Source organism: Pseudorca crassidens, chromosome 3, assembly GCF_039906515.1.
Source record: "Pseudorca crassidens isolate mPseCra1 chromosome 3, mPseCra1.hap1, whole genome shotgun sequence".
NCBI lineage: Eukaryota > Metazoa > Chordata > Mammalia > Artiodactyla > Delphinidae > Pseudorca > Pseudorca crassidens.
In genome coordinates, this window is record NC_090298.1 from 102,112,296 (window position 1) to 102,129,590 (window position 17,295).

Genomic DNA, 17,295 nt, shown 5'->3' on the forward strand with positions numbered 1-17,295 from the left:
GTCCACAAGGGCAGGGATGTTTGTCTCTCTTGTTTACTATGGTATTCCAAGTTCCTAGAGCAGTGCCTGACGTGTTGTAGCCTCTTTGAACTTAAGTTTTAGAAATATGTGGGCTTCCGTAAATGGAAGTCTTAAGTCTAGTAGTCACCTGTCAACTCTGATGCTTAGGCCCTTGTTACATTATAAAGAGATCAGGTAGAGAAAACATTAAAAATGATTCTTAGATTTTGAGCCTGGAGGTCTGGGAAGAGGCTAGGGCTTTAACAGAAATAGGAACTATAGGGAAAGTAACAGATTTAAAAGGGAGTATGATAAATTAGGTTTTAGAAATACTGAGTGAGGTGCCAAACTTGGTCTAGCCAACTGGCCATGTGGGTGAGTGGTGAGGCTCAGGGAATCCTTTACATAGAGATGACAGTTGAAGCCACACTTTAGGTCAGACTGACAGTAATAATGATGGCCACCATTTGTTGAACTCTTACTATATGCCAGTCACTGCGCTTTATATATTAATTTCATTTCATCCTGATATCAACCTTATTAAATGGATACTTCTGTTTCCAATTTCATAGTTGAGAACACTGAGGTTTAGCAATGTAAGATGTCTTTCCAGGGTCACATAGCTGGTAAGTGGTAGAACTAGGTTTTGAATCTAGATTCGTCTTACTCCTAAGTTATTAGCTGGTGCCAAGTCATAGGGAGATGTACAGGCAAATGAAGACTGAACAAAGACTATTAACATATTTTCTAGGAATCATTGGCAACCTTCAAATAAACTCTTATTTGAGTTCTGATGTGGGGACAGAGTGTAGATTGGGAGGAGTTAAGGAATAAATGGAGAATTTTATAAAAATGGAAGTGGTAAGTTAAGACAATAGTTTTCAAGAAGTTTGGAGGAAAACAAGAGATAAGACAGTAAGGTCACTTTGTAGGACCAAGAGAATTTGGGAGTTTTGTTATGGTTTTTTTCTTGCTTTAAGATTTCATACATGCATGCATGTATTCATTTATTTCAACAAATATTTATTGAGTGCCTATTCTGTGCCAGATAGAGTGGGGAGATCTCTTGGGGAACAACACAAGGCTCTTGCTGTTATGGAGCTTAATTTTTTTTTGTTTGTTTTTAAAGAAGGTGTTGGGGGTAGGAGTTTATTAATTTATTTTTGGCTGTGTTGGGTCTTCGTTTCTGTGCGAGGGCTTTCTCTAGTTGTGGCAAGCGGGGGCCACTCCTCATCGCGGTGTGCGGGCCTCTCACTATGGCGGCCTCTCTTGTTGCGGAGCAGAGGCTCCAGACGCGCAGGCTCAGCAGTTGTGGCTCACGGGCCTAGTTGCTCCGCGGCATGTGGGATCCTCCCAGACCAGGGCTCGAACCCATGTCCCCTGCACCAGCAGGCAGATTCTCAACCACTGCGCCACCAGGGAAGCCCGGAGCTTAATTTTAATGGAGATGGGGGTGGGTATCAAGAAACACATCAATCAGTCAATCAGAAAAACATCAACATGGATAAATGCTATACAAAGAATTAAAAGTGAAGTATAACATGTAAGAGTGTGCCTGCATGGAAGTTCTAGATTGTATGTTGGAAAAGTCCTGTTTTAGAGATGTTCTCTGAGAATCTGAAAGGTAAAAAGACAGACAATAAGCAAGAAGAGAATTCCAGGGAGTGAGAATAGATAGTTCCAAGGCCTTAAGGTAGAAATAACCTTGACATTGGTTGGAGGCTAGTGAGCAAAGGGAAAGCTATGAGATCAGAGAGGTAGGCAGGATTCAGATCTTGTGGGGCTTTGTAAATTGGAGTAAAGAGTATGGTTGTTTATTTTAAATGAAATCAGGAAGTTGACATTAGAAGAGCTTTAAGCAGAGAATTATGTGTTATCTAATTTACATCTTAAAAGGAGCACCTTGGTTGTTGTGTAGACAATCCATTAACGGGAGGTGGACACGGGTAAAAGCAGACCAGTTAATAGGTTTTTGCTTTTCTTCACTCAAGAGATAATGGTGGTCTGGACTGCAGATCTGGTAGTCATAGAGTGGGGAGGACCGATTAGGTTTGGGGTGTGTGTCAGGGGAGGATTTAACAGGATCTGCTGATGGTTTAAGTCAAAGAGTGGAATCACAGTAACTTCTGGTTTTGGAGCTTGAACAACTGGGTGAATGAATGGGCAACATGAGAGTGAGACCTGAGCATGATTACAGATTGAAATGAAGGATCCATTGGAAGGAACAATATTGAAGTTTCCAAAGGAAGTAATTCATGATGTAGCAAGATACCAAAAGATACTGGCACACAAGAGGGAACTGATTGCGTTAGCCTTAAAAACCAGAGGACAGATTTCAAGATGAAAAGGAAGTAAGTTGCAAAGCAAATAATGAATGACCTTATCTTTAATAAAATGTAGACCTATTAGTATATTCAGTTATGAACAACTGCATACTAATTGTTTTGTGTTCCTCATATTAACTTTCTAATTTAAATACTTTGTTTATCATTGTATAACCTATTACTTTGTGTGTGTGTGTGTGTGTGTGTGTGTGTGTGTTTTTTCTTTTTTGCAGGTTGTAAGTTCTACAAATGGAGAATTAAACACAGATGATCCTACTGCAGGACGTTCAAATGCACCTATCACAGCCCCTACGGAAGTAGAAGTGATGGATGAAACCAAGTATGTATTGGTTTTTCCTGATTTAGTAACTTTTCTTTCTTAAACTGTGCATGTTTGAGATTTATAGTCATTACAGTTATTTAAGGAAATTTTTTTCAAGGAATAGATGCATGCAAAACAAGTGGTATATTTAATTTTTTTAATCACTAAGTTTAAAATAGAGCTATTTCAGTAGATGTTTTAATAATACAAAAATAGTTAAGAACTATGCTCAAATTCTTATTTAGAGTTAACAGCATATTTTTATTTTTAGGAATGTTGATGCATGAAAGTTATTGCTATACTATAGATGCTCATTTTTTCTGTAAACATAAGAATAAATATTAATTTTGTAGTATGCTGCATGTATTAATATTAGTTTTAAGTTACTTTTTTTGGTTAAAGTAAATTATAATAATTCTGCTTGGAAAAAAATTAAGCTTGAAAAACAATGTGATAATTTCAATGTGGGCAGTTTCTGATGATCTCTCTTTCTCTCTCTCTCTCTTTCCTTGTATTTTTTTTTGTGTTTAGCTGCCAGAAAGTGTTGAACATGTGGTGAGTTCTCAAGTGTAGGCAGGCAGAAATAGCTCCGTTGACTGTAATTTCAAAGATTTAGCACCATTTTGTGTTTTTTAAAAACAAACTTTTCAACATAGAAATTATAATTGGTAAAAGTTGTCCAAAAGTATTTGATGTCATTTACATTAGCTCTGAAAAGCAAGAAATAATTGAGGAGCTCTTTTGCCTGCTGCAACTTTTTTGCTTCAAGTGACATAGATTTGGGGGCACTTTTTTATTGAGTAGATGATACACCAACCTTGCTTGCGCTTATGTATTTGTTTTGTAACACAAGGCTTTATTTGCTGTTTTAAATAGAAAGGCAAGTTTTTGAGTTAAGCTTTCTTTTTTTACTGTTAGTAATTGTTAAATACCCATAGCAATAGTATCACTAAACCAGTATTTCACTTACTAATTATATTGCCATTGAATACACATGGTATACATTGATAAATTTCATGATTAACTATAGTGAGAGAGTATTATGAAAAATCCTCATCTAAATAGTTCCTGCTAATTACAGATATTATGAAAAATAATATTCTTATCTGTTGCAATAATGTTGAATTTAAACTATTTTCTTGCCCTTGCCTTTAGTTATAACGCTGTGTTTAAAATGCTTCGCTCAATTTCAGGACAAATTTTGAGTCAGCCTTGGAGTGAATAAAGACAGTTGTTTAAATTAGTAAATTTTGGAACATTTACTCATCTACTCATTATCCAAAGGGAACCTTACATAAGTGCTCATTTGCTGGCTGCAAGATGAGGAAACTTTTGTGGATATTTCTTTTTAAAGAGTAATGATCAAATGTCCATTTTAACCAGTTTGACTGTGGAATTTATTCATGGTCAGTATGACTTAGTTTGGTGGATTTCAGGATATAATTAGTCAGCTACGTACTTGTGTATTTTTATGTCAGAAATAAAAGCAACAGTATGTATGTGCTTGTGCAATCCTAAGCACAGTTATAAAGGTGGGTGGCATGTGGCAGATGAGAATGCACATGGCCTTTGCAATTAAACTTAGGTTGTAGAATCCTACTTCTGCCACTGTTCGTTTCCTTCTTCAAGCTTGTTTCTTTTCCTGTAAAATGAGGCTAATAATAGCTGCCTCATAGGTTGTTGAGAAAATTAAATGTGATAAAGCACAGTTATTTTGTCTGGCACATGGCAAGTGCTCAGTTGCCATTATCACCCCTATCTGTTTCTCCCCTTCCGGCTGCCAGTGACCTCTCATCTGTGCTCTTCCCAGGCTTGTGCCTCTTCCGTCAGTGTTCTGTATTTTTACCTTCACACCACTCTTCACTGAAACTGACTCTTCTGTGTCCGCATCCTCCGAGAGACCTGCTTTCCACCAAATCTATTACATTTTTCCATGTATTCATTCAACAGTTACACTGCTTGGATTTCACAAATATCTGATGCTGTCCTTGCCCTTAAGTAGATCATACTCCAGTGGGGGTAATTGCAGTTGTTTTAGCATTTATCAATGTATGATAAATACTATGAAAAAGGTATGAAAAATCCGTTAGAGCTTGTAAAGAAAATGAGTGTTTACTGACAGGATGATCAGAGAATGCCTTTTGGAGGGGGCTTTGAAGAATGCGTAGTAAGTTATTTAGCTGAGATGGGCGTGAGTGTGTGTATTTATGGTTTGGGTTTTTATCTGTAGGTGTTGGAAAATGAGAAAAAGGAAAATGGTGGGAAGGCTCTTCCTGAAGTTGAGGTTCTCTTTTGCATAGAGCGTCAAATCTAGATCACTTGGCAAGGCACCAGGCCCTTCATGCCTTTCCTGGTCTGGCTCCTGCCTGTCTTTCCCAGCCTCATTTTCCATTCTGAAGTCTATGTTCCGTCAGTTCCTTAAGTTGGCCACTGATATGTTATTCTCTTTATCTATCTCTCACTTCTTGAAACTTCTTGGATTTCTTAAAAACAAGGTCTTTTTTATCTTAAGATCCCCAAGACCTCAACAAATTATTACTAAATAATTGACTACATAATGTAGTGTATCCATACAATGGACTATCAGTTAACAATATAAAAAATGAAATTGAAAACATGATGCTAAGTGACACAAGCCAGACATAAAAGGCCACGTATTATATGATCCATTTACATGAAATATCCAGAATAAGCAAATATATAGAGACAGAAAATAAACAGTGATTGCCTCCAGCAGCTTTGAGGAAGATGGGAGTGACTACTGATAGGTTATATAGTTTCTTTATGGAGTGAAGAAAATGTTTTGAAGTTAAGTAGCGGTGAGGGCTGCAAAACTCTTTGAAAATATTAAAAACCACTGAATTGTACACTTTAAAAAGGTGAATTTAATGATGTGTGAATTATATCTGAATAAAGCAGTTATTTAGAAAAATGGATAGCAATCCATGATTTCAGTGAAGCTTTATTCCAGATGGGTTACAGACATCCTCAGAACTTCCCTAACTCTTCACTAGTTAAAAACTCTTTTAAAACACACAACATTTTGTCTTGTCTCTAATCAGGGTTATTCTGACATTCCTACAGGCTTATTATTGCATTCCTTATATCCTCTTAGTCTGTGATTAAGAAACGTGAGCATGATTTCTTTTTCTAAATTGCATCTAATGCTTCTCTTCTCTCTTCCACCATTTTGTGGGTAGCTAGAGACCTGCTTAGAATTCTTTTTCAGAATTTGTTTCCTACTTCCTTCTTTTCTCCTTGCCTCTGATTGGCAGAGAGCCCTCTCACCCCATCTCATTACTAGAATGTATTCTACAACAGATATTTTAGAGTCTCATGTTTCCTAGAATAGTACCTCACGGGGTAAATGTATGATTTCCAAGTGATGGAAAATAGTCTCTTCCCCCAAGATAAAGTGGCTCCTTCATTAGTAATGAGATTTTGCCTTACCTTTTTTTACTATAGTGGAGAATTTTTTTTTAAGGCAGGTGATACAAATGATAGCACCCTCATCATTTCTTCCAGGAATTTAGGAGAACAAGGCTTCCTTTAAGTTTAGTTATTGAGTTTTTAAGTATTGTGAAGTCACCTTTTTTCCTTTGTTTCTCTGTTTCTCTTTTATTCCCCCTTTCCATCATTTCCTGAACAGTTATTGTGTGTTTGGTAATATGATGATTATGAAGATAAGTCAAGGCCCTTTCGTTCCATTAGAGAAGATAGTAAGTACACCGGTGACTTTTACATAGTGGTTCTCACCCTGGCTTCATACCACAATCATCTGGGGAGTTTTAAAAATATGCCAATACTTAAGTTGTACTTTCTGAGTGGTAGGGTCTGGTTACCAGTATTTTTTTTTTTTTTTTTTTTTTTGCGGTACGCGGGCCTCTCACTGTTGTGGCCTCTCGCGTTACGGAGCACAGGCTCCGTGCAGGCTCAGCGGCCATGGCTCATGGGCCCAGCTGCTCTGCGGCACGTGGGATCTTCCCGGACCGGGGCACGAACCCTTGTCCCCTGCATCGGCAGGCGGACTCTCAACCACTTGCGCCACCAGGGAAGCCCACCAGTATTTTTAAAATGCCTTTAAGCCAATTCTAAGGAGCAACCAGGATTGAGAATCACTGGTCTAAAGCAAGGTATTATAGGATTAGCAGTATGGAGTTCAGAGACTGGAGTATGCACTTCTAGCTGAAGATCAGGAAGTCTTCGTGGGTAAGGATACATTTGCAGTAGTTCTCAAAGATGAGTATGATTTGGCAAGGGAATGTGGGTCAGAGAGAAGAAGAGGTTGAGCGACAATGTGGAGCAAGGAAAGAATGGGTTAGTTTGAGTAGTAACCCGTGCACATAGAGAGTGTGAATATATTAATGGGAACTGAAATAGGCTAAGTGCCCAATCTCCAAGGGCCTTTAGTAGCACGTTAAAATATAAATAAATTGGACATGATCTTTCTTAGCACAAGGAAGCATGCTCTGGGTTTTAAGCCAAGAAATGGTATAATCAGATTGAATCTTAAGAAAATTAATTCAGCAGCAGTTTGAGACTTATGTTGCTTCCTGGGTTTCTCAGATTGCAGGAAATCTCCATTCCCTCCTTCCCTGCCTCCCTTCCTCCCCCCTTTCCTTCCTTCCTCCTAAAGTACAGGCTGCCTGGTAAGGAAGGCTGATGGAGGATGAGACTGAGAGGAGAGTAGAAGTAGGTTGGAACCAAATTTTAAAAGCTGTGTGGACTTAATGCCTCAGACAGTGGAGAACCATTGCTGAGATTTAAGAGGAAAAGGGCATGGCCATATTATGATGGGGGAAGTTTGGATGGCAGATTGGAGAGAGGAGGGTCTTACGCTAGAAGTCAGTTAAAAGGCTCTTAGCCGTGGTGGAGGCAAGAAGTTATGAAATAAGCCAGCATGAGAGTGTGGGGAGATTTTAAAAGTCATTTCAGACTTGACGAACTAATTGCACGTGGATGGAGAGGAAGAAATTGAAGGTGAGGATGGGTCTGCAGGTTCTTAGTTAGAGTAGTTACATGGTCTTGCTCTCTGATCTAAACTTAATTGCCTAACCAAACAGTTTCTCATTTTTATAATCAAGAGACCTAGAGAAATGAAATTACATTTCAAGTATGAGTTTTAAGGGGAAAAATCCTTTGTCAATGAACTAAAGTTTAGACGTCATGAAAGATATTTTCTATATACTCATCAACGAGACGAGGAGAGGCTAGGTTCTGAAGTCCTAAGTGGGTGGGGTCTGGCAGGTACCAACAGTCCCTCAACCAGTGGATGAGCCAGTGAGTCATTATAGGGACAGATAAGAACTTCAGATCCAATAAACCCACATATGTATGGTCACCTTATTTTTGATAAAGGAGGCAAGGATGTACAATGGAGAAAAGACAGCCTCTTCAATAAGTGGTGCTGGGAAAACTGGACAGCTACATGTAAAAGAATGAAATTAGAACACTCCCTAACACCATACACAAAAATAAACTCAAAATGGATTAAAGACCTAAATGTAAGGCCAGACACTATCAAACTCTTACAGGAAAACATAGGCAGAACACCCTATGACATAAATCACAGCAAGATCCTTTTTGACCCACCTCCTAGAGAAATGGAAATAAAAACAAAAATAAATAAACGGGACCTAATGAAACTTAAAAGCTTTTGCACAGCAAAGGAAACCATAAGCAAGACAAAAAGACAACCCTCAGAATGGGAGAAAATATTTGCAAATGAAGCAACTGACAAAGGATTAATCCCCAAAATTTACAAGCAGCTCATGCAGCTCAACATCAAAAAAACAAACAACCCAATCCAAAAATGGGCAGAAAATCTAAATAGATATTTCTCCAAAGAAGATATACCAATTGCCAACAAACACATGAAAGAATGCTCAACATCTAACTAATCATTAGAGAAATGCAAATCAAAACTACAATGAGGTATCGCCTCACACCAGTCAGAATGGTTATCATCAAAAATATACAAACAATAAATGCTGGAGAGGGTGTGGAGAAAAGGGAACCCTCTTTCACTGTTGGTGGGAATGTAAATTGATACAGCCACTATGGAGAACAGTATGGAGGTTCCTTAAAAAACTAAAAATAGACCTACCATACAACCCAGCAATCCCACTACTGGGCATATACCCTGAGAAAACCATAATTCAGAAAGAGTCATGTACCACAATGTTCATTGCAGCTCTATTTACAATAGACATGGAAGCAACCTAAGTGTCCATTGACAGATGAATGGATAAAAAAAATGTGGCACATATATATAATGGACTATTACTCAGCCATAAAAAGAAACGAAATTGAGTTATTTGTAGTGAGGTGGATAGACCTAGAGACTGTCATACAGAGTGAAGTAAGTCAGAAAGAGAAAAACAAATACCGTATGCTAACACATATATATGGAATCTTAAAAAAAAGAAAATGGTTCTGAAGAACCTAGGGGCAGGGCAGGAATAAAGACGCAGACATAGAGAATGGGAGAATGAACTTGAGGACACAGGGAGGGGGAAGGGTAAGCTGGGACAAAGTGAGAGACTGGCATGGACTTATATATACTACCAAATGTAAAATAGATAGCTAGTGGGAAGCAGGGAGATCAGCTCGGTGCTTTGTGACCACCTAGAGGGGTGGGATAGGAGGGTGGGAGGGAGACGCAAGAGGGAGGAGATATGGGGATATATGTATACGTATAGTTGATTCACTTTGTTATAAAGCAGAAACTAACACACCATTGGAAAGCAATTATACTGCAGTAAAAATGTTAAAAAAAAAGAATGTAAAATCAAGAAGAAACTATTTTAAATTAAAAAAAACCCAGAAACTTCAGATCCAGACAGAGGAACATGCTTCAGTTTCTGGGTAGACTTTTGAGAAGAAAGTATATGACATAAATCCAGGAAGACAAGCCATATTCTCCAAGAAGAAAAGGGCAGTCAGTAACGGGAAATGGTGGTGTGATGTCAATAGGAAAACCTTGGCTATTATCATCTATGTTTTCTACAGAGTTTAGGACGTTGACCCATTATGATTTCTTTTTTCCTACCTAAACAGTATTTCAGGCAACAGCCTTAATGTTCATCAGATGCAGAACTTAACATTTATTCCCAAATGATTTAAGACTAGAGATGTGGCTTCAAAGCTTCTAGGGTAGATGATCAGGTCAGAAGCATGAACCTGACTTGTGAGGGCGTATTGGCTCACTGTAACCACACAAGGAATTATCAAGAAAGAGCCAAGAAAAAGAGAATCATTGACAAGAACATGATTTAAATGTCTGGTCAGCTTATTCTTTCCCCAAGGTAGTTAGTTGTCAGTAGCCTAGATCTGAGGAGACCCTACATGAGGTATAAACTAGTGGATAAGAAAATGTAGCCACTGAGCAGCAAGGAGAGAAAATATCCTTGAAAATTGTAAAGGTGTGAGTTATTTTCTAAGACCAGATAATTTAATTTATTGATAAAGTAACTTGCTCACGTCATCTGTGAAAACTTCTCTATGTGCTGATTCCTGGAATCTGTGCTGTTATTTGCAGTTGTTGTTTCCGATACCACCCGCCCCACAACTGTACCAAGTTAAAATTACGTGGTTTCTTTTTATGCATTTGCCTGCTCTCATGTGAACTGATGACATGGTGTCCACTCAGTATCTCCAGTGGTCAGCTCATTGCATCCAGGATGAGGCCTCATATTTGAAATGGAGACGCAAGAGGGTGACCTGGCAGTTGGATCTAGAAAGCAGTGCTTCTTGTGATTCAGTCCTTTAATAATTTGGTGCAAATCATCTCTCTCCAGAAAAGCTTCCATGGGCACTAAAATCTGTATTTTGTAAGGTTTCACTAGGGTCTGTGGCCCAAGGGTAAGAGCTTTAGCTTTAGAACATGCTTTAGAATTTTGACCAGGTTCTTACTCTAGAAGTTAGTTGCATTTATGAGGCAAATCATTCATTAATTCAATAGGTATTAAATGAGTACCAATTTTGTGCCCATCTGTGGGATGTATCTGTGAGCAAGACCTTAGGAAACTTACATTCTATGTGGAGGTAGATAATAAGTAAATAAATAAATTCAGATTAGTACTATGTACTGAGAGGAAAATAACACGGTCGTTTGTCAGAGTGGCCATATGCAAGAAACTGTTTTAGACTGAGTGCCCAGGGCAATTGAGATGAGACCTAATTCATTAATCACTAAGACTATAAATCAGCTGTTTTGATAATGACTTTTAAGAAGTCGGCCACAAGGTTAATATCAATTTCCTTCTTAACTGCTGTAAGTATATCATATTTTGAGAGCATCTCTGTTCTCTGTACTTGGATGCATTCATATCGCATAAAGTAATGCTGTCCTCTGGTGGTAGTCAGTTTAATAGCATGCCAGCTCTACTTAGGCAAATGGCAAATCTTTTTCAAGGGTGTACTGAATGCAAGGGTGTATTCAGTGGGATTTATTTCTAAAAAATAGATGTCTTTTTTCGATTGCTTTTGATTTTAAAAGGTCTCTACAATTATAATGCATTTGAAGATCTTATTTAATCTTAAATAAATGCTTGGAGTAGTTTTCTGTGTTCAACAATACTTACACAATGGAAGGAAAGATTACCTAGGAAATAGGAAGGACTCAACTCTCAGAACTGAAAGCAGATTAATGATAAAAAATAAATCAGACAAAGTGAAGTGCTAATTCAAGTGTGGTAAAGCTGAGACTTGAACTTGTTCATCAAAACATCTATTATATTCAATTCCCCATTCCAAAAGGCTTATGTATACCTTACAACACTTTATTAGTAGAAAACTTTTTAAAAGAATATACTTTGGAATTTGAAAAGACAAATGACATTATTTAGGAACAGTGAACATTGTTAATAAAACTTTATATTTATTAAACAATAAAGTTCCATTGATATATGCCCATATTCTTAAATTTAATATTCTAATTATTTGGTCTTTCTTTTAAATACCAATTTTTTAATATTTTGTTTTCTACAATATGGACATTTTCTAACTCTTTTCTAAGTTTTTAATTGAAAGATTCTTTTTAGAATAATGATTTTTATCTCCTAGTAGTTTTTTGTTTTGCTTTTTTATTTTAGAAAATATATATAACAGATTTGAGAAAGTATTAGGTACCTAACAGTTAGAAAATTCTGACTTACTTCTCTAAGTCTAGGAAAAATGTATTGTGGCTAGAGTCTTCTTTTATAGTGGTGTCTCTTTTTAAGGCCCTTGATTGGGTAATTTATTTCCATTCTTTCTGGTAGTTACCTCAATAAGAGTAAAACCCGTCAAGATTGATAACGGCACATATTTCTAGTTGAATCTTTATCAGCTGATATATACAATTTTGAATTATTCACATTCCATGGTCTAGTCATTATGTACTACTTGAATGCAATTGTATAATTTGGTTTTGAATGCCCCATAGTGATTTCATAATTATGGCATAAATCACAATAAATGGTCTGAAATTATTTTTGACTAAAGATAATGTGAGTGGAGAGAGTATGTAATTTAACTGGACAGTGTGGATTTTTGTTTACATTTATTTCACAGAAATAATGATATCTAGCCTTTATTCCATCTTCCATGATCTTTTGCTGGATAGGACACCTGAGGCTCCATGGTCTCTTTTATTTTATGCTTAGCTTGAAAATGTTGAGCTAATATTGTTTTATGAAGGTGGGCTGGTAAGAATTAAAGGAACATCTTTGTAAGGACTTCAGTGGGAAAAAAAAAAAGGAGCCTCTCTAGATGTGGTACCTGTCATCTTGATATTCTGATAGATTGACTTTCTTTTAGGTATGGAAGGGGAAAACGGCCAGACCTTTATTTGAAGGAATGCTAGACTTTTAGAATATATATACATGTGTGTGTATTTGTTTTGTTGGTTGCTGATCAGTGATTTTCATTTAACTTTCAGTTCATACCAACCTCAGCATTGCTCTACATGTGTTGCATCTTCTCATGACTAGGAGAATTTACTGTGAGAAAAACTAGTTCTCTCAGGGATCATGTCTACGTTTTTTCCACCTAGGAGTAAAAACCAGATATTTCTTAAATAGACTACAAAAACTGAATGAGTTTTCAATTGCAAAACTGAATCACCTTGATTATGCTGTTTTAAATGTTAAGCATATTTTTCCCTTAATTAAAATAACATGATAAGCTTGACCTCTAAAGAATTAAAAGTGCCAATCTTAGCATTCTTACTCTATTTAATGTATTTTCTCTCTTCCACTTCGTAAATATGATGGAAAATGTTTGTTGAAGAGTGTTTTGGGGATTTATCTTTTTAGTTTTGGAATCTAAACTAATTCTTAATGAAAATAAAATCCCCAAATTAGGCTCATTATTGCTTTTCTAACAATGGCTTCAACAATCATATATGAATACCAGGAAAAAAGGGAAAGAATACATAAAATGAACTTTATATAACAGCATGCCATTGCCAGAAATTAGTATCTAAAATAGAATGTGATGGGTCAGTTGGGGTTCAGAACTTTATGGCTTTTTAGTTAGTCTTCGTGCAGAGCCTTTTCAGTTTAGTGGCTCCTTTTAATGTTGCATAGAATGTCTTGCTATTCTAAAAAGGCACACTGATGAAATGATAGTAACAACTCTGCCATCGTTTCACTAATATATATGCTTCATTGGTATGTTCACTGTTTATGTTGCACTAGCCCGTGGCTTTCTATGGCATTTAAATTAGTATGATAGATTCAGCCTTACTTTGCAACATTTTAGTATTTTTATAATAAAAGGAGTATTTCCCTCCATCTGCAGGTGCTGCTGCTTTTTCAAACGAAGGAAAAGGAAAACCATACAGCGCCACAAATGACTCTGGACACAGACAGATCATGGGGAGTTACTTACATGTTCATCTGCTGTCTTGTGATTAAAATCATCTCTGTAGTGACCACATATATTTTCAAGAACTCACTGTTAGAAACAAAAATGTCATACTTTCATACTTCATTTTGTGGTTGTCTTACATTCGTATTTTTTTCTAATTTAACTTTTATGGAAGCTTTAAAGTTTTGTCAAAACATGAGTGCTTTGCCCATCATTGAATGGAATGGACCAATGAGGTGGTATTGATGAATTACAGTTCTGTAGAACATTTTTCAGAAGCTCTCCTCCTGTTGTAGAAAGCAGTACAGTATCTTAAATGTCAACCAATTATATACCTAATCTGATTTTTATAACTTCTGTGAGAGAATAATCAAAGAGGAATTTTCTCCCCAGTGGATAATGCAACAGAGAAAACAGAGTTGCCCAAATATTTAAAAGAAGTTATCCCTTGAGAAGATCATTATCTGTGTGACATCTGCATTGATTTCACTGTTACTGTCGGTACTGCTATTCATGAGTCATATTAACATTCTCTCTGTGAAATCATGGTACAGTTACTGCCCAGAGGTACTGAGGAAAAAGCTCTATAGGTTTGGCAGATGGTAGTGGTAAAATGAATCACAAGTAGTGTGGTAAATATGAGCTCTGCTTTTGTTGCACCACTAAGTGAAGTACAGTGTTGTCGAAGTGGCAAAAGCGCTTATTTTTTAAAAATGCAAAATATTTGTATAATGTAACTTTATGCTTCCAGGTAATAATGTATGTTAGACAGCAAGAAATGAATACTTTGAGAAATGAGATATGTTGGAGTTTTTTGAAAAATACACTAAGGAGAAGGAATAAATGTGAATCTCACCGCATCATATGAGGCTGAAATCTAAGGAGATCCCACTGAAACCTGCTGCTGAACGATTACATTCACCTTAAGCAGAAAACTTTGGATGTGCCACACAATGATGTCTGTTTATTAATTATTTGCCCTTTGATTTTAAAAAAAGACCCTCAGCAGTAAAAACGGGGTCACTCTATTGCCCTCTGCACACATTAGTCTCTTGTATTCAACTTTGCTGGTTCTCTGGAATTTTCCTACTTTTTAGCATAATTGTGATGATTGAAAACTATTTTGGAGAGGATGGGTCAGGTGCTTTGTCCCCATAGTCTTTTGAAGTGCCTGCATATGAACAAAGTAATGGTTCTGTAAAAAAAGGAAACCCATTCCACTTTTCAAGTATGCTTTGTTTTAAGCCATGAAGACACAGGTATACTTTTGTCACATTCTACTAGCCAGAATTTGCAAGGAGAGTTAAGACAAAAAGACTGGCTAGAAAGATAATTATGTTGTTCAAATCTCACATTCACCTTTCCTTCATGAACTTGTTGCTTACTCCTTCCACTTAGCCCCTTCTTTTTGTCTTTAAGTGTGTGCCTCCGGGCATGCTTATTTATTTTTATTGTCTCAAGGTAACATTTAAAATATGTAATTAAAGTAAATAAATCTACATTTTTGACATTATTGCATTTACAGGAATTTAACTGTACTTTGTAATTTATTTTTCTTATTAGCCAAAAGTTCAGTGCATTGTTTTTGATGAATTAGGCACCCATATGAATACCGCAAATCAGGACATTATCATTGTTGCTCTGAATCTATGAATGATCTTTATAAGTTCTTGATTTTAAAGACCTACACTCAGCCTAGAAAACACTTGTATAATTTGGTCAACAGTTTCCATTTTATCTATTTGTATACTGTCATGATGTCTTAAACCACAGGAGTTACATACTGAGTTTTTATTTTTGTTTGCTTTGAGCAAGGTAGATGGATGTTTTGGCCATTATAATGTGAAACCACTTCTTTCTTTACAGTATTTGACCAAATTTGTGTGTCTATGATATTTGTAAATACATGCGATATCTGTATTTCTTATCATAAGCCTGTTTAGTTTTATTCTCAGTAGGGTTTTTGGACTGTACAGTGTTTATATGATCTGAACTCCTTATACATAAGAAGGTGTGTATATTAATCCAATTATGGACTTAAAATATTTTAAAACTATAAATACCCTTATTTGCTGCAAAGACCAGTGTGTAGACATTTGCTTTTTAGCAATATTTTTAAGTGCTCCATTTTAATGCCAAGGAATAAGTCTTTTGGCAACACAAACTGGTCAATAATAGGTAATGCAGGTATGTTCAGGTTAAGCCAACAATGTTTTGCATTTTTATGCTTCTTTTCTGTCAACACTAATGAAGTCAACATTGCCTGAATGTCTGAATAATGAAACACATCCCTGTTTAAAAGTATGTAACTGAAAAAGAAATAAAAAATAAAGGTAGTTTTTTTAAACTTGCTCTTTCCCCTTTCCTCTAATATGGGTAAAATAATGCTACTTACTAATTGAAGACAGGAATTTTAAAAATTCAGTTTATTTAATTTACTAAATGTGAAAAGCAGAGCTAAAGGAACATTCATTCGTTTGTGTTTTTTGATTTTGTTTTGCTTTGTTGGAACCCTATTGTAAAGAGTACATACCTGGAAGTATCTAAGCTTTCTTTAATGAAAGTTAAAAAAAATTTTTTATACTTCTCTGAACTCCTTAATAGAGCAATTAATTAGAACTAATGCCACTAATAAACCGAGGGAAACAAACTGAATCATTTCATTCCTTTTCAAAAATGAAGTCATATTATGATGTTCACAGAAATGAAATATTATTAAATCCAATTTTAAGTGAACGACTTTAATATCATTCCAGATAAAGAGCATATATCTGTGACAGTATCTCACAGTTCATCATTGTGCTAGGTGCTTTAAGGTGCTCTGCTTACTGAAAGATGCCAAAGGTAAGATAAGTCAAAGCAGCACACACTAAGCCCGTGTGTGTCCATTAAGCACCACCATTCAGAAAGAATAAGATATGGAGATGAAACGTAACAGGTTAAGCATGGGTTAAAAGGCCCTGTCTAGAAATATCTGACCTAAGATTAGGTTTCAATCTGAATGACTGTATAGTTGCATTAGCACCCTTTGCTTTTGCAAGTGACAGAAACTTAACATGGCTTCAGCAATAGGCATGCACATTGTTACATTTAACTGAAAAGTCCAGTGATAGGAGTAGCTTCAGGCATGCTTGATCCTGGTGCAAAGTTCAGGAGTCTGTTTTTCTCTGTATCTCTCAGTTTTGCTTCCTACTCTGCTGTTTTCATTGTCAGGGAGATTCTTCATGTGTGATGGTAAAGTGACCACCCAGCAGCTTCAGACTTCTGCCATAATCTCAGCCAAAACAAAGGACAGTTTCTCTCAACAGTTCCAACAAAAGCCTAAGACTGACATTTATTCCTTCATTGGTTCACATGCCCACCCTCGAGCCAACTACTGTGACCCAGGGAATGTTGTTCTCCCATCTTCAGAGGACACACTGAACTGAGAAATAAGGTAGAAGGGGGTGTTCCCCAAAAGGAAATGAGGATATTGTTACCAGAAGGAGAGTGAATGGATTCTGCGCAGGCAATCTAGATATCTTCAGTCATGGTGAGAAAAACAAAATAGAGTATAAAGGCAAACTTAATTGTTTTAAATTAGAAAACATTGTTATTACTGAGACTTTTATTAATGTGAATATATTATTGGAAATCACTAATATAGTGAATGAATACATTTGAAAAATGTTTTGGACTCAGGTAAAAACAGGTCATAAGTACCCTATTTGATGTGCTTTTGTTTAGTTTTAAAGGTTTTTGTGATAGAATTGGATTAGTAGAGTTAAAAGCTAACCTTTCTGCTAGAAGAGAAAT

The 17,295-nt window shown here is 36.4% G+C and overlaps 1 protein-coding gene across 8 annotated transcripts in view; it reads left to right on the forward strand.

Moving 5' to 3' along the window:
* CSNK1G3 (casein kinase 1 gamma 3) overlaps positions 1 to 15,847 on the forward strand; it is a 128,599-nt gene extending 112,752 nt beyond the window's left edge. For 5 of the 8 annotated variants that reach the window (XM_067731579.1, XM_067731581.1, XM_067731584.1 and 2 more), the window contains 3 exons: positions 2,558 to 2,664; positions 3,178 to 3,201; positions 13,432 to 15,847. In XM_067731579.1, coding sequence (XP_067587680.1) covers positions 2,558 to 2,664; positions 3,178 to 3,201; positions 13,432 to 13,486 — 186 coding nt within the window. In that variant the 3' untranslated portion in view covers positions 13,487 to 15,847. The remainder of the gene's footprint in view (positions 1 to 2,557; positions 2,665 to 3,177; positions 3,202 to 13,431) is intronic. The other 3 variants (XM_067731582.1, XM_067731583.1, XM_067731586.1) reach the window with 1 other exon arrangement.
* Positions 15,848 to 17,295: the final 1,448 nt, after the last annotated feature.